The 18,326-nt window shown below is 43.4% G+C and overlaps 1 protein-coding gene across 3 annotated transcripts in view; it reads left to right on the top strand.

Annotated features, from left to right (window-relative positions):
• Positions 1 to 18,326, top strand: part of ACER2 (alkaline ceramidase 2) — a 46,152-nt gene that overhangs the window by 22,894 nt on the left and 4,932 nt on the right. For 2 of the 3 annotated variants that reach the window (XM_028835133.2, XM_015117626.3), the window contains exons 4-5: positions 6,006 to 6,143; positions 14,010 to 14,147. In XM_028835133.2, the coding sequence (XP_028690966.1) occupies positions 6,006 to 6,143; positions 14,010 to 14,147 (276 nt within the window). The remainder of the gene's footprint in view (positions 1 to 6,005; positions 6,144 to 14,009; positions 14,148 to 18,326) is intronic. The other variant, XM_028835132.2, reaches the window with a different exon arrangement.

Below are 18,326 nucleotides of genomic sequence, written 5' to 3'. Positions count from 1 at the left end.
CTAAGCAACACGGAGAGGGCTCAGTCAAAGTTAGCTTTCCTGACAGCCTGGGGCATGGAGAGGAGAGTTCTGCCTGGCATTTCTGAGATATACATATAAATTGATGGAGATAACGGACATTGAAAATTTTAATGAGCAAAGAAATAAAAGGTGCATGTTAAGGAAAAAGTAAAGATTTCAACTCTATTTGCACATCTTCAATTTTCCAGTGACCAGGGAGGGCAAAAAGGCCAAGCCCCTTTACATGTACTTCACTCCCCATGACATGGGACAGGTGGCAGCTCTGCAGTGGAAGTGGCAGACCAGACCAAAAAAATCATGTCAAAATCAGGATTTCTGTAGATCAAGGATTTCTGGTTTATCTGCCTGAACTTACCAAATAGTAAACAAATTATCTCCTTTTCTTTCTTTCTCCCTTCCCTCCCTTCCCTCCCTCCCTCCCTCCCTCCTGTCTGTCTGCCTGCCTGCCCCTCCCTCCCTCTGTCCCTCCCTTCCTTCCTTTTTTCTTTTCTTTTCTTTTTTCTTTTTCTTTTTCTTTTCTTCTTGATCTAGACTTTGCTGGAATATTCTTTTTTATTTCTTTCTTTTTTTTTTGAGACAAGAGTTTCACTCTTATTGCCCAGGCTGGAGTGCAGTAGCGCAATCTCGGCTCACTGCAACCTCTGCCTCCCAGGTTCAAGCGATTCTCCTGCCTCAGCCTCCTGAGTCGCTGGGATTCGAGGCGCATGCCACCACATGTGGCTGATTTTTGTGTTTTTGGTAGAGACGGGGTTTTGCCATGTTGGTCAGGCTGGTCTTGAACTCCTCACCTCAGGTGATCTGCCCGCATTGGCCTCCCGAAGTGCTGGGATTACAGGCGTGAGCCACCACATCTGGCCTTAGCTGGAATATTCTAAACACACATTAAAAATCATTTTAATATGAGATTTTTGGAGAAGTGACAGTAGAGTGTGGTGGCTAAGTGAGTTTGGATTAGGCAACATGGCTTTGAATAACAATTCACTTAAAAAAAAAAGGCTCTGGGACCCCATTTTGCTTGTCCGTAAAGTGGAGATGACAAAAGTATCTTCCTGATGCGGTCAGAAATACATGAGAAAAGTGCATAAGGTACAATGGCTCACACAGAGTAAAGACTCAATAGGTTCTGGTGGTTATTATGAATGGCTTATGGACAAGTGGTTCTTTTTTTTTTTTCGGTTTTTGTTTGTTTGTTTGTTTGTTTGTTTTTGAGATGAAGTCTTGCTCTGTCGCCCAGGCGAGAGCAGTGATGTGATCTTGGCTCACTGAAACCTCTGCCTCCTGGGTTCAAGCGATTCTCCTGCCTCATTCTCCCAAGTAGCTAGAATTACAGGCACCTGCCACCACGCCCAGCTAATTTTTGTATTTTTAGTAGAGACAGGGTTTCACCAGATTGGCCAGGCTGGTCTCGAACTCCTGACCTCAAGTGATCCGCTTGCCTTGGCCTCACAAAGTGCTGGGATTACAGGCATGAGCCACTGTGCCTGGCCTGAATTTTTTATTGATATATAATAGTTGCACATATTTTATATAGGGAAATTATTAATGTTCATTATGTCAATGGGATATAAATGTTGGATTTATAGAAAAAAAAACTTTCTTTCATCTTGCCTAGAATGTCCTGAGACTCTTCAGGACATATACTCAATTTTGATGGCTATTAATAATTTTTAGATATTTTTATTTTGAGAAAAAAATGAGAACAAGGAACTATTGTAGGCTAATTGTATCTATTTTGTTTTGTTTTGTTTTTTGGAGACAGGATCTCACTCTGTTGCCCAGGCTGGAGTGCAGTGGCACAATCACAGCTCACTGCAACCTCTGGCTCCTGTGCTCACGTGATCCTCCTACCTCAGCCTCCCAAGTGACTGGGACCACAGCTGCCTGTCACTGCACCTGGCTAATTTTTGTTTTTTTTTTTTGTAGAGACAAGGTTTTATCGTGTTACCCAGGCTGGTCTCAAATCCTGGGCTCAAGAGATCCTCCCACCTTGGCCTCCCAAAGTGCTGGGATAACAGGCATGAGCCACTGTGCCCAATCTTGTATCCACTTCTTAAATAATTTATTCTTCTGTAGTTTTTATGATTTTATCTTTAGAAAATATCAGGACAGCCTTCAGTTTATAATCTACTTTATTTTTCGAATCTTGAACAGCAAGGGAGCAGTCTGGGATCTGCCCGCCCTGCTAGCATTCTTGCTGGATGACTTGAGGCTGGAATCTTAAACTCTCTGGGCCTTAGTGCTTTAGTTATAAAATAACAGGGTTGGACTACCCCTCTGAGGTCCCTTTCATGACCAAATGCTATAGTGCTGTGACTATCAAGGGCTGGCTGTTCTAAATAGATTAAGTTTTGGTAGCTTATAGCAGTAGATCTTTTTTTTTTTTTTTTTTTTTTTTTTTGAGACGGAGTCTCGCTCTGTCGCCCAAGCTGGAGTGCAGTGGCGCTATCCTGGCTCACTGCAAGCTCTGCCTCCTGGGTTCACGCCATTCTCCTGCCTCAGCCTCCCGAGTAGCTGGAACTACAGGCGCCCGCCACCGCGCCCGGCTCATTTTTTTGTATTTTTAGTAGAGACGGGGTTTCACCATGGTCTCGATCTCCTGACCTTGTGATCCGCCTGCCTCGGCCTCCCAAAGTGCTGGGATTACAGGCGTGAGCCACCGCGCCCGGCCAGCAGTAGATCTTAACCAGGGACATTTCCAATTCCTATGCGACATTTAGAAATCTTGTGGACATGTTTTTGGTGGTCATTATGATGGGAGGTTTTATCATCTATAAATTTTATTTCATTTCAGAAATGAAATTACCACTGCTTTAAAGGGTAGCCAGTGATAGTGGTTTTCAAGCCTATACCCTGTGTCCCTTTTTACTTTGGTAAAAAAGCCAATGATAGTAGTTTTCAAGCCTGAAAACAAAGTTTTACTTTGGTAAAAAAGGACACAGGATATAGGCTTGAAAACCACTACTTTAAAGGGTAGTTAATGATAACAGTAGCAGCTTTACTATGAAAATATTTTGATGATGGTACTGGGTTATTAGATTTTGGATTACAGAATACAGGAAGCAGTGGTGCTAAGGGTTTCCTGACCTTGTGTTTCAGTGTGAGACCCTAATGGGCTGGAAAGTTGAAAACAGGACCAGAGGCTGTCATCAATCACAGTTTAGAAAAACACCCTGTTAGGGCCTCTTACTCCTGGATATTTCTAGCTCTCTTGTACCCAGGGCCTCTGTTGACTCTGGGGTCTGCTGGGCTGGCTGGCTGTCTTTCTGCTGCCCACATGGCCTCTGTTTACTTCTCCCAGCTGTTTGTGTTCACAGGATGTCTTTGTTGGCCTGCACATTCCTGTACACCTTCTGGACCTGACATGGGGAGTCGTCTGCAGATGACCTCTCTAAAGAAAGCATGTTTTGCAGCTGGCTGCAGTGGCTCATGCCTGTAATCTCAGCACTTTGGGAGGCTGAGGTCAGGAGTTTGAGACTAGCCTGGCCAGCATGGTGAAACCCCATCTCTACTAAAAATACAAAAATTAGCTTAGTGTGGTGGTGGGCGCCTGTAATCCCAGCTACTTGGGAGGCTGAGGCAGGAGAATCGCTTGAACCCAGGAGGCAGAGGTTTCAGTGAGCTGAGATTGTGCCACTGCTCTCTAGCCTGGGTGACAGAGTGAGATTCTGTCTAAAAAAAAAACAAAAACAAAACAACAACAACAACAAAAACCCATTTTTTTTTAAGCTTACTGCCTTTAAACCATTTGGCAGTACTCTGTGGAGCCTTTGGTGATTGGCAACAGCAGCTCAGTCACATTTTCCCTGAGAGTATGATATCAACAACAATAATATTATTTAAAGTAGTATTTATTTTTAAAATGATGGTAAGGATAATAGTAATAATGAATTTTATTAGCACATAACATGTACCAGGCACTGTGTTAATGCTTACAAGAACACTATGAGGCAGAGCGTCTTAATTTTTATGTGGGAAAGGCTCAAAGAGTTGAGTTACTTGCCAAAGGTCTCACAGCTGCTAAGTAATGCAAGCAGGATTTGAATGCATATCGGTCTCACTGGAACACCTATGCCTTGAATCACTCTGTTGCCCTCTCTGACCTGTGCCTAGTTCTTAAACCACTGGGTACAGAGAGGTGATGCACTCTGGACATTTCTGATTATGTGTTTATCCTAACGAAAAGGCCAAATTGCCTTGGCATGTGTCAAACCCAGTGGAAGAGTTCTTGTGGGTCCCCAAGGGCCCTGCACGTGATGGCTGTGGGCCGTCACCCTGAGGCTGGAGCGGGCGGCCTTTCCTCCAGTAGATGAAGGACACCAGCCGAGGCCAGGAGAAAAACATGCCTCTCCTGAGGATTAGCTGCCTGGAGCCTTTCCCACATATATTTTTTCCTCTGGTAGAAGTTCAGAGCTATAATTCCTGTTCATTCCAGTCTGAAAGTTGGCAGCTTGATCAATGATTTCCTGTGCCTTGATGATGAATGGCTTTCCTATTTAAAAGATAAATTTGTATTTTGAGGGTTCAATGCCCTTTGATTTCTTTATAATGGAATTTCATTCAAATTGGCTTCCTAACTGTGACCTGTTCCAGGGGCTCTTGGCCAAAGTAAATTGTGCTAATGAGGAATAACAGAAACTTCAGGAAAATCATGTACTCCTAAATTTAAGTCATGAATGAGGCCTTGGAAATCGTCTCGTCCAGCCTTTTCGTTTTACAGATAAGGAAATGGGTCCCAGGGAGTAAAAAAAGCATGTCTAGGATCACGTCGCCACTTCTGGCTCTTTCTACTGAAATGACCTCCACTGAGGGGTGTGAAGATAGTATCAATTATTTGTCTAAGACTTGTCATTTCAAAAACTTGTCCATGTAGATTCTAGTGCATACTAGACTTGTAGGTTGTCAGTAAATATAGATTATTTTTTCTTAGTCTATTGAAATTTTTTCTTAAAACTTTTTTTTGGGTGTGCTAGACACATAGGATAATTTTTCTTTTAAACTAGGATGCTGTATGATTTGTGAATGGTCTGTGTTTTACTTATGAAAGTTATACATGTTCACTTTGTAGAACAGAGGGTGACAAACTACATCCCGTGGGCCAAAAGGGTTCTGTTTTGCACATCAGGTTTTATTGGCTCCCAGCTGTGCCCATTCATTTACTTATTCTCTGTAATGACAGAGTTGAGTAGCTGTGGCAGAGACCTTAGAACCTGTAAAACCTATATATATATGTGTGTGTGTGTGTGTGTGTATGTGTGTATGTATATATGATTTATTAAATTGATGTTTAATATGATTACACATATTTATTAATGCATATATTTAATTATATATTTATACTTATATATAACCATATAGTTACACTATATTTAGATATGTATAATATAGTTATATATAATATAACTATATACTATATATTCTTTATCTACACTTATATATAAAAACATGTATTTAATTTAAAAAATATATATATATAATTTATTTTATTTTTAGGTTATAGCTTACTGTAACCTCAAACTCCTGGGCTCAGGCCACCCTCCCACTTTGGCCTCCCAAAGCACTAGGATTACAGATGTGAGCCACCATACCTAGCCCAAACCCAAAAATCCTTTATAGAAAAAAATTGCTAAACCCTGCTGTAGAACATCTGAAAAAATACAGAGAAATTGAACATCTAAAAAAATACAGAAAAATCGCATGAAGAAAACAGTTATCCATATCTCACCCTCAATGATGTAGGTTGACTGTAATTTTACCATTCTCATGGCTAAATATTTTGAAAATCTCTGATTATTTCCTAAGGATAAGTTCCTTGAAGTGGAATTCCTAAGCCAATGAGTGTGAGTGGCTTTTTGAACCTTGGTACTTAGCACAGAATTTCGTTTCAGCCTGCATTTCTGGCAATGCCTGTACCTTGCTAACATTAAACAAACAAACAAACAATAATTCCTTTTCTAATGGATTTGGTTTTGTTTTCATGGATTCAGGGGCAGGTTCAAGGTGGTGGTCTGTGTCCTGTCTGCAGTTACGACGTGCCTGGCATTTGTCAAGCCTGCCATCAACAACATCTCTCTGATGACCCTGGGAGTTCCTTGCACTGCACTGCTCATCGCAGAGCTAAAGAGGTGGGTGCCGTCATTCCTGCCTACCCTTTAGCTGTCCCTGTGCTAGGAAAACACCAGCTCAGGGCTTCTTTGCTGTCCTGCAGCCGAAGAAGAGTTTTATTCCTCATGAAGAGTTAGTTGCTGGCTGTTGGATGGAAGCAGGTTTGATGGTTTGGTTCAAAATGCTAATAATCTCATTTTTAGTAAGAGGGGAGCAGCTGTTTTGCAGATGCAGTGCATCCTACTGATCACAAGCTAGCTTACCAGGACCATCTCAGCGCCTAGACCAGGCTGTCTAGACTTAATTCTGTAGAAAAGAAAAGTCCTAGAGAGGTTATTGCATTCACACACAGAAGGAAAAAGAGAAAGGGGGCAGGGAAAATGAGTTTGTATCTATAAGAAAATATGCACGTCAGGTGGACTGCAGTTGACTATGATACTTTCTTTGAGGCTTAGTGTCTCATTTACAATCTATTAGGCAAGGGTTTTGCTCTTTGCACTAGCATTTTCCTTTGGGAACTTGTGTACTCAGAGTTCAGGTAGATATCCAGAAACATTTTCGTTTAGCGCTTCTTGGTACATCATTGTCCTCTTCTAGACCCAACTGAAGTACATCTAATCACTGCCCTTATTTTAATGCTCTTTGAAAACACTTCTTTTTATTTCCAGCCATTTAAAAAATGCTTTTTTTTTTTTTTTTTTTGAGATGGAGCCTCGCTCTGTCATCCAGGCTAGAGTGCAGTGTCACATTCTCGGCTCACTGCAACCTCTGCCTCCTAGGTTGAAGCAATTCTCCTGCCTCACCCTCCCAAGTATCTGGGATTACAGGTACCTGCCACCACACCTAGCTCGTTTTTGTATTTTCAGTAGAGATGGGGTTTTGCCATGTTGGCCAGTCTGGTCTTGAGGTTGGGGTGAGGGTAGAGTTAGAGCGGGGATGTATGGAGGTGGTAGGGGAGACAGAAAAGGGAATGACTACTAATAAGTAAGGGCTTCGTATTTGAGTGTTGGAAAAATTATAAAATAAGATTGTGGTAATGGGTTGAAGATACCAAAACACACTGACCTGTACATTTTTTTTTTTTTTTTTAAGATGGAATCTCACTCTGTTGCCCAAGCTAGAGTGCAGTGGCACAATGCTCACTGCAACCGCCGCCTCCTGGGTTCAAGCAATTTTCCTGCCTCAGCCTCCTGAGTAGCTGGGACTACAGGTGCCTACTAACATGCCTGTCCAATTTTTTGCATTTTAGTAGAGACAGGGTTTCACCATGTTGCTCAGGGTGGTCTCGAACTCCTGAGCTCAGGCAGTCTGCCTGCCTTGGCCTCCCAAAGTGCTAGGATTACAGGCGTGAGCCACCGCACCTGACTTGAACTGTACACTTTAAATAGGGGAATTTTATGATATGTGAAGTATACCCCAATAAAGCTATAAACAAAGCTATAAACAAAACAAAAACCCTCAGAACCTGCCCAGGTGATTCTGCGTGGTGGAATCATGTCTGGCCAACATGGTGAAACCCCATCTCTGCTAAAAACACAAAAAATTAGCTGGGTGTGGTGGCAGATGCCTGTAATCCCAGCTAATCAGGAGGCTGAGGCAGGAGAATCACTTGAATCCAGGAGGCGGAGGTTGCGGTGCGTGGAGATCACGCCATTGCACTCCAGCCTGGGCAACACAGCAAGACTCCATCTCAAAAAAAAAAGCTCCCTCTATTCCTCACCTCTCATTTACTCATTTGCTCTTCAACTCTTGCCAATCTGGCTTCTGCCCCTACTTCGATACCCAAATCCCTCTCTGTAGGCCATACACCCAGTGATCAGTTTTCAGCCCCCCTGTATCTTATGTGTTATTCTCTCAGCTGCTCGCCCAATTAGTTCTCCTCCCCATGGTTGAAATGTTCTTCGCCATGGCTCCTGTGATAGCACATCCTCCTGGATTTCCCATTACCTCTCGGCAGCTCCTTTTCAGTTTCTTGCGTAGACTGCTACTTTTCTACACAGCTTTGCATGTAGGACTCCCTTAAGGTGCACCCTCAACTCCCTGCTTGCTATGGTCTGAATGTTTGTGTCTCCCCTGAATTCATATGTTGAAATACTAATTAATAAGGTGATGATATTAGGAGGTGGACCTTTTGGAAGGTGATTAAGTCAGTGGGGGTAGAGCCCTCATACATGGGATTAGTGGTCTTATAAAAGAGGCCCCAGAGAGCTGCCTGGGCCCTTCTACCATGTGAGGATACAGCGCTAGAAGGTGTGATCTATAAGGAATGGCCCTCACCAGACACTGATTCTGCTGGCACCTTGATCTCAGACTTCCCAGCCTCCAGAACTATGAGAAACAAATGTCTGTTTTTATCAGCCACCCAGTATACAATGTTTTGTTACAACAGCCTGCATGGATTAAGACACTGTTTTTCTCCCTTTATATGTCCCCCTGAAAGATCTCTTCTACTTCTGTGGCTTTTATTCTCTTACATATGCAGATGACTCCTAAACTTATGTCTCCAACCCAGTCCTTCCTCTTAACTCTACTATTATGTGTCTAGCTGCCTACCTAACCTAATTCCATGTATCTTGGGCATCTCAAATTCAACTTGTCCAAACACAGATTCCTGATCTGCCTTTTCTAGTTCTGGTTCTCTTCATCATATTTCTAGTTGCAGAAAAGGGGAGCACCATTTACCCAGTTACTCAAGCCTGACATCCTCTTCCTTCCCCACACATGCCATTTGAGCACATTTTTCTTTTTTTTTTGGGACAGACTCCTACTCTGTTACCCAGGCTGGAGTGCAATGGCATGATCTCAGCTCACTACTACCTTTGCCTCCTGAGTTCAAGCGATTCTCCTGCCTCAGCCTCTCAAGTAGCTGAGACCACAGGCACACGCCACCATGCACGGCTAATTTTTTATATTTTTAGTAGAGATGGGGCTTCACCATGTTAGCCAGGAAGGTCTCGATCTCCTGACCTGATGATCTGCCCTCCTCGGCCTCCCAAAGTGCTGGGATCACAGGCATGCATGAGCCACGCGCCCAGCCCCGAGCACAGTCATTTTTCTACCAGTCGATGTTGCAGTGAAGATGAAGTTCCAAATCCTTGACATGCTCCAGCCTTCCCCTGTGAGCTGATCGCTCCCACAAGAAGCTCCTCTGCCTTCCATCCTCAGCCATTCTGACCTTCTGTGTCTTCCGTGGACCCTGCACCTGTCAGCCCTAGGCCCTTCCTTATTTATGCAGTCCCTTTTTTTGGCCCTCTTGCTTGGCTAACTTCTACTCATCCTTCAGATTGGGCTGAACTATTTATATGCTGTTCCAGGACCCTGAACTTCTTTATTGCACCCATATTGATTGTAATTAGATTATTTGTATTGTTTTGTTTGGTGTCTGTCCCCTCTGCTGGACATCGACTCCACGTGGGCAGGGATGGGGTCTCTTTGTTCACTGCTGTGTCCCAGTTACCACACCAGTTCCCAGCCAGGAAAAGAAAAGAAAGAAAAGATGGTTGTTTCCCTACTTTGGTAAAATACCCAGACAAAAGGATGCCCTTATCGCTCTTGCACCTCTTTCCTGAATCTTCCCTGGTTATCACTCACGATGATGTTATGTCTGAGCTGAATGTTTCTCACTGCATGCTCGTTTGCTCAGAGGAAATAGAGGAGGAATGGTTTTCTCACTTTCTCTTTCTCTTTAGCCTTTCTTCCTAAGGCTTGTTTCTAGTCATTTCTTGTAATCAGCTTCCTGAGAAGTATTTCCATTGTCTTTTCTGACCTCTCCCTCACACCATGAGAAAACAGAAGTTTATGCTGATTTTGGGTCATGACCTGACACTGAAATTGGTGGTGTTAAGTACATTGCCGAGTAACTCAGATACATTTATAATATTGTAAAAAATACTTTTTCTGATTATAGGAGTGATTTTATTGTTAAGAAAAATTTGAGAATACAATCAAGGGTCAAGAAGAAAAGAAATGGTAGACATTCCTCTCAAGATTTTTCTTTTTTTTTTTCCTTTCTTTTTTTTTTTGAGACAGAGTCTCGCTCTGTGGCCCGGGCTGGAGTGCAGTGGCCGGATCTCAGCTCACTGCAAGCTCTGCCTCCCGGGTTCACGCCATTCTCCTGCCTCAGCCCCCCGAGCAGATGGGACTACAGGCGCCCGCCACCTCGCCCGGCTAGTTTTTTGTATTTTTTAGTAGAGACGGGGTTTCACCGTGTTAGCCAGGATGGTCTCGATCTCCTGACCTCGCGATCCGCCCGTCTCGGCCTCCCAAAGTGCTGGGATTACAGGCTTGAGCCACCGCGCCCGGCCAAGATTTTTCTATTGTAGAATAAGGTCTTGCTGTACATATGATTTTTGTGCTCCACTTTTCACTTCACATTGATATTTTGATAAAAGCCCTGAAAAATGGGAGCGAAACCGAACGGACCACCCCCGGTTAGGTTTGGACAAACCCCGAGTGCAAATAAGGCTGGTCAGCAGCTTTTAGCAGGACCTGCTTCCTCTAGAAGCAGAGAAAGGAAGAGTAACAGACTGCCCTGAGACCAGGCTCTACAGAGCCCGGCTCCTGCCTCATACATGCTAAGCCTGCCCTGTCCTGGCGCTTGCAGTGACTAATGGCCGGACATGCTGCCTCTCAGTTGATACCCTCCATGCAGGACATCTCCAGCACCTTGCTCTCTGTTCTGGTATGTTCCTTAAGCCAAACTTTCTAGGTTTAATTGCATTGGATGTTCATGGATCCTCATGTCCCAGACTAATTGTCTATATATTTGTTGATATTTGTTCTTGACTATTTTCATTTTATTTTTTAAATTCAAGGCAAGATGCTTATTTATTTTGTATTTTATAGTGCCTAGCATAGAATTTGATGCCCAATCAATACTTTTGTTTTTTTTCTCCAAGATGGGGTCTCGCTCTATCGCCCAGGCTGGAGTGCAGTGGCACTGTCTCAGCTCACTGCAACCTCTGTCTCCTGGGTTCAAGCGATTCTCTTGCCTCAGCCTCCCGAGTAGCTGGGACTACAGATGCATGCCATCATGCCCGGCTAATTTATTGTGTTTTTAAAAATTTAATTTAATTTTAATTTTTTATTTTATGTATTTATTTTTTTGAGGCAGAGTCTTGCTCAGTCGCCCAGGCTGGAGTGCAGTGGCGCGATCTTGGCTCACTGCAAGCTCTGCCTCCCGGGTTCACGCTATTCTCCTGCCTCAGCCTCCAGAGTAGGTAGGATTACAGGTGCCTGCCACCACGCCCAGCTAATTTTTTTTTGTATTTTTAGTAGATACGGAGTTTCACCATGTTAGCCAGGATGGTCTCGATCTCCTGACCTCGTGATCCCCTGGCCTTGGCCTCCCAAAGTGCTGGGATTACAGGTGTGAGCCACTGCGCCTGGCCGATAACCTTAAATAATCTAAAAATAATGTTCTGCCCAAATTACAAATTACCAAATTAGAGTCCAGTTATTCATAATTTTATCCATTAATTCAGGGAGCATTTAACAGTGCCTGGCAGAGTTGCCAGGCATGGAGTATGCATTAGTGAATAAAACAGGGGTAGTTCCTCTTGTCATTGGGCTTCTAGGCTGGTTTGTTTGTTTGTTTGTTTATTTATTGAGATGGAGTCTCACTCTTGAAGCTCAGGCTGGAGCAGTGGCGCGATCTGAGCTCTCTGTAACCTCTGCAATCTGGGTTCAAGCAATTCTCCTGTCTCAGCCTCCCAAGTAGCTGAGATTACAGGCGTGTGCCACCACCCCTGGCTAATTTTTGTATTTTTAGTAGAGATGGGATATCACCATGTTGGCCAGGCTGGTCTCCAACTCCTGACCTCAAGCGATCCACCCATCTTGGCCTCCCAAAGTGCTGGGATTACGGGGGTGAGCCACTGCTCCCGGCCTCTAGGCTAGTTTAATACCAGATGTTACACAGATAATCCATAGTTTCAGCTTGTGATGAGAGTTATGAAGGAACATGGCGGGGTGCCCTGAGAGTGCACTAAGGCAGGGGTGTTGGCTCTTTTGGTTTCCCTGTGCCATACTGGAAGAAAAATTGTCTTAGGCCACACATAAAATATACTAATGATAGCTGATGAGCTAAAAAAAAAAAAAAGTCACAGAAAAAAATCTGATAATGTTTTAAGAAAGTTTATGAATTTGTGTTGGGCCTCATTCGAAGCCGTCCTGGTCAGCATGCAGCCTGTGGGCCACGGCTTTGGACAAGCTTGCACCACGGGGAGACCTATAGTCTGGCATGGAGTAGCTGGCATGGAGTGTCAGAAGAAGCCTGGAGACTGAGCCCTGGAGAGAAGGAGAGGGTGGGTCAAGGTGAGGAGATGAGCTCTTTTTGAGAGGGAACCAGCCCAAAGGCGAGGCTTTCAAGGTAGAGAGGTGAGCAGAAGTGAGAAATGGAAATTGTTACCTCTTTGTTTTAGTAACTGGGAATGTAAGTCTTCCTGTGTCATGGGCCTCTATTCTTTCTAAAAACTTCAAGGGATGCCTTTAGCCTTCCTACAAGAGTATTTTGGTTTGTTTTTGAGCAGGTCTTTCTGAACCTGTCCCACTTTTATTGATGCTTTCGCTGATGTTTCTGAAAGGCAGCTGGGAAGGGCACTAGGCAGTGAGGCTTTTAACACCTGTCTGTGGGTTCAACAAATAGAAATTAAGCTGCTTCTCAATTGCAGATGTTGTGTTGTATTCTGAGTCCTGTAGGAGATCTTGACTGATGCAGGAGTGGTCCCCTCGGGGAAGAAGGACCCTCAGCCACCAGCTGCCTCCAGGCATTCCTCCACAGGGATAGAAGTCACCCACTTTATGAGCAAGACTTTAACAAGGAAAGAAGACAGCAATTGAAATTTTCGTTGAGCTGTTAGGATTTGTTTCAGAAAACCATTTTGTCCCAGTGTGTATAATAACTTATTCTTTCATTCAACACATGTTGTGTGCCTTCTGTGTCTGGCATGTTTCCAGGTGCTGGGATACGGCAGTAAACAGCTTCCATGTCAGTGGATAAACATACACTGGAAACATATAAGTGAAACACAGCGGGTGTCAGGGAGGTTATAATCACTACCGAGAAAATTAAAGGAGGGAAGGAGGCCTTAGGGAGAGTCACTTGGGAGGTGGAGACAGGTGTTGCAATTGTTAAAAATAGCATCAGGAAAAGGCTTACTGAGTGACATTTGAGCAAAGATTTGTATCTAGGGGAAGAGCATTCCAGGCAAGAGGGCACAGTGTGTGCTATGGTCTTGCAGGAACATGTTTGGGATATTTGCGGAACAGCACAAATCCCGCAGTGGCTTGAGTACAGGCAGTGAGAGGGAAGAGTACCTAAGAGAGGAGGTGAAGGGGAAGAGGGAAGATCATGCATCCAAGGCCTTGTGGCCGCTGTGAATACTTTGGCTTTCCCTCTGGTTAAACCGGAAGATGCTGGAGGCTGTTAAATTGGCTGTAAGGGCAAGGGTGGAAGGAGAATGATGAGATGGCGGTAGCGTGGATCTAGAGGGAGGTGTTGGAAAAAGGTCAGGTTTGAGATATTTTGAAGGGAGAGCTGATGGACTGGATGTGGGCTGTCTGAGGAGGAGAAGGACTGGGAGAGCAATAGGTTATGGACTTGTTAAATTTAGATCCATATTAGGGTGCTCATGTCAAAAACGTAGTTGGGTGTATGAGTCTGGAGTCAGGCGAGAAGCCTGGGTGGGAAGGGTGTCTGTAAGCCATCTGTGTACATATGGTATTTACATCCATGAGACTGTGGAGTGACTGTGTGTTGGGTAAGAACTTCAGTGCCAAGGGGTTGTAGGCATGAGAGGAACCAGCGAAGGAGACAGAGGAAAGGTGGCCGGCGAGGAGGTAGAGACCAGTTCTGACGGTGAGTGACCTTCTGGACCCCCATGCAGATGTGACAACGTGCGTGTGTTTAAGCTGGGCCTCTTCTCGGGCCTCTGGTGGACCCTGGCCCTGTTCTGCTGGATCAGTGACCGAGCTTTCTGCGAGCTGCTGTCGTCCTTCAACTTCCCCTACCTGCACTGCGTGTGGTAAGCCCCTGCTAATGGGGAGGTGGCTGGGGACAGGTGTGTTTGCGCTTGCTGTTGGGCTCTGTTCACCCTGCAGGTGGTGCACAGGTGTCCTGGGGGTTGCTGGCTTCCTTCTCTCCTCAGGTGGACTGTCAGATGGTTCAGAAGCCACTGAAAGTTCACTTTGTAAAAAGCTGAATTGACTCCAGGGAGCAGGCTTAGCTGGAACAAAAGGCCTGATTGTCATGCTTAGGTCTGCAGTTTCTTACCTCTAACTCCATCATTAAAGCCTAAAGGAGCTTGAGAACTGAACCTGTAACCTGAGCTCTAGCTAGGTGTTAGGGGAGGGGAGAGGTAGGGGAAAGCTGGGGAAAGAGGTGATGTGAGGGCTGGGAGTGTCCTCAGTAGGAACCCCACCTTTAGGGTCTGAGTGACCAAGTGAAAGGAGGGGCCGCACAGGCCATTTAGGGACATTCTCTTCCATTATTTCTCTAAGTGGATACAGAAGACCAGAGAGCTAAAGTGAATTGTTTAATATCACCCACCTGTTTCTGTAGAAAACAGCCTTGGAGTTCAATAATAGCAAGTTGGAGCATCTATACTTTGGAATGCTCAGGATACACTAAGTTAAAAAAAAAAAAAGTGGGTTACAAAATACAGGCAGAATCCGATTCTGAGAAAGCTGGGGGAAATCGGAGTGGCTTTCTTCCTAGAACTGCTTCAGCCTCAAACCCAGAGTGATCTTTCCTTTCTCTCCTCCAGGACTTCTGATTGCAAAAGATCACGAGGAGGAGAAATCTGCTGTAGATTATCCCCTATAGATAGAGGGAACCCAGGAAGGAATTCTAGTGGTGAAGAAATGGAAAAACTTTGTTAGATCTAGATTCAGGAAAAGGTTGACTTCTATCCAGAGATGGGCTAAAGATACACAATTTGATAGAATTCACTTACGTTCCCTTGCTCATGCGAACTTCTATATGTTTACCATGAGACCCACCCTACTCTAAATTTAAGACTTGGGGACTTCAAGGAGTATTTGCAAAAGACAAAACTCAAACAGCACAAGTTGGAGTTTACAGTCTTAGGATCCATTGTTCAACATTTTTTAGATTTCAACCTCAACTAATACTAGCGAATTTATATACTTTATATATTTGTTGAATTGTAATTTCCAGATAACAAAACACACAGATTTTATGTGTATATTGTGAATTTTGAGAAACGTGTACACTAGGTAAATGACCTCATTCAAGATGGTCGTTTTTATCTATCTAAGTCCCCTTGTCACACTAGTGATTTAAGTCAAATTCAAAATTTAAACTATGTAATAATGTTGACTCAAACTTAACTTGTTTCTGAATTTGGTGTTATTTCTGCTTTTTCAAAGTTGAACCATCTTTTCTTTCCAGTTGTAAAATGACATATATGTTTTTTATAATAAATTTAAACAACAAAGAAGTATAGAAAGAATGGCTCTTATAATTCTATGCCCCAAAGAAACATAATTGTTAACAGTCTGACATATATCCATTGAGATTTTATATGTACACACACACACACATATATATATCTACTTAAAAAAAATAGAATCGTTCTATACATGATGCAAACTTTTTTTTTTTTTTCCGAGACAAAGTCTTGCTCCATTGCCCAGGCTGGAGTGCAGTGGGGCGATCTCGGCTCACTGCAATCTCTGCCTCCCGGACTGAAAGTGATTCTCCCACTTCACCCCTGCAGGGAGCTGGAACTAAAGGTGTATGCCACTGCACTAGGCTAATTTATTTTGAATTTTTCTGTAGAGATGGGTTTTTGCCATGTTGCCCAGCCTTGTCAGAAACTCCTGGGCTCAAGCAGTCCACCTGCCTTGGGCTCCCAAAGTGCTAGGATTACAGGCATGAGCCATTGAGCCCCGCCCCAATTTTTTTTTTTTTTTTTACCAACCAAATACTTAAATCTATACTACATAGATCTAATGCTATACAGACATCATTCCATACCAGTACATACATATAAAATCTTTATTATTTTGTCTAATTAATACTTCATAATATGGATGCTTTGTAATTTATTTAACCAGCCTCTCTCTGATAATGGACATTGAGGTTATTTCTAATTTTCCACTTTTGCAAATACTTTTATAATGAACACCTAGATTGATTTGAGTTTCTGAATATTTTCATATTAAATTAATAATATATATTGCCAAATCCAGAGAAACTGTACCATTAACTCTGTTTACTGAAGTCTGTAAGAGAGCATCTTTTACCCACACTTTCACATATACTGGAAACTTAAATCCCCATTAACCTGATTGAGAAAAGTTATATTTTGTTTTTATTACTATGTCTTTTAACAAAATTAGTATTTTTGTTGGGCATCTTTTCAGATGTAAATTTGTGACGTGTATTTCCCCTTTTAATTTTCTTTGGTCTATTGAGTGTTTCTATTTTTAAAAGTTTATATCGGCCGGATGCGGTGGCTCATGTCTGTAATCCCAGCACTGTGGGAGGCCGAAGTGGGTGGATCACAAGGTCAGGAGATCGAGACCATCCTGGCTAACACGTCTCTACTAAAAATACAAAAAATTAGCTGGGTGTGGTGGCATTTCCTTGTAGTCCCAGCTACTTGGGAGGCTGAGGCAGGAGAATCGCTTGAACCCGGGAGGCAGAGATTGCAGTGAACAAAGATTGCACCACTGCACTCTAGCCTGGGCAACAGAGTGAGACTCCGTCTCAAAAAAAAAAAAAAAAGTTTAGATCCAGCATCTAGGCTTGGCACATAGTAGACAGTCATTACTATGTGCCACTTATGCATATTTGCAACATTTTCGCAAGTGCAGAGAATAATACATTGAGCCCCCATATAGGCAACACCCAGATTCCATAAATATCAACATGAGGCCAATCTTGTTCATACCATTCTCACCTGCTTCCCACCCTCACCCTGATTAATTTCTTTAGTGTTCTTTGTATGTAAGGGTTTAAACTTTGTCATGTGCTGCAAATATTCCCTGCCCCCCACCGCAGTTTCCTGTTTGTCTTTCAGTATGTTAATATTTTTGTGCCATAATGGTTTCAAACTTTCATGTTGTCACATCTGTTAATCTTTTCTTTAGAGTTTCTGGATTTTGTGTAATTTTTAAAAAGACCCCCTCCCTACCACCATCAAAATTTATAAAAATACTGTCTTTGGGCTGAGCGCAGTGGCTCACGCCTGTAATCCCAGCACTTTGGGAGGCCAAGGCACGTGGATCACCTGAGGTCAGGAGTTCGAGACCACCCTGGCCAGTGTGGTGAAACCCCCTCTCTACTAAAAATACAAAAATTAGCTAGCTGGGCCTGGTGACAGGCACCTGTAATCCCAGCTACTTGGGAGGCTGAGGCAGGAGAACTGCTTGAACCTGGAAGGCAGAGGTTGCAGTGAGCCAAGATTGCACTACTGCACTTCAGCCTGGGTGACATCTAAAAAAAAGAAAAAGAAAGGATTATATGCTTTTAAATGGTCTATTGTTTGATAAAGATTAATATTAAATTAAAACTTTTTACAGGTACAGTGAGGATAAATTTTTTTGTTTGTTTGTTTTTGAGACAGAGTCTTGCTCTGTCGCCCAGGCTGGACTGCAATGGTGTGATCTCAGCTCACTGCAAGCTCCGCCTCCAGGTTCACGCCATTCTCCTGCCTCAGCCTCCCGATTAACTGGGACTACAGGCGCCCACCACCATGCCCGGCTAATTTTTTTAATTATTATTTTTAGTAGAGACGGGGTTTCACCTTGTTAGCCAGGATGGTCTCGGTCTCCTGACCTCGTGATCCACCTGCCTTGGCCTCCAAAAGTACTGGGATTAGAGGCGTGAGCCACCGCGCCCGGCCCCAGTGAGGATAAATTTTTTTAAATTTCCACTAAACTGCAAAAGTGGTTTAATCAACATAAAATTATTCCTGATGAAGGACATAAAATATCTGTAACCAGTTGTTAAAGTGAGAAGGTGGGATCTAATCAGATGTGCTCAGTTACTTCCGTCTTAGCACCTCTCTTGTAAATCCTTGGGCCTCAGTTTTCTTGTTTGAGGCCCAAAGGCATTTATTTGCACATTTGTTCCTATTATCCAGTAGCAATATTTTAGAACATTCTAAAATGGGTCCCAAATTGCTGAAGATTTATCATCCTGCTGTTCCAGGGATTGTTGGTAATCTTCATCC

This window comes from Macaca mulatta, chromosome 15 (assembly GCF_049350105.2).
Source record: "Macaca mulatta isolate MMU2019108-1 chromosome 15, T2T-MMU8v2.0, whole genome shotgun sequence".
In the NCBI taxonomy this organism is placed as follows: domain Eukaryota; kingdom Metazoa; phylum Chordata; class Mammalia; order Primates; family Cercopithecidae; genus Macaca; species Macaca mulatta.
This window is presented reverse-complemented; position numbering and strand designations above follow the sequence as displayed.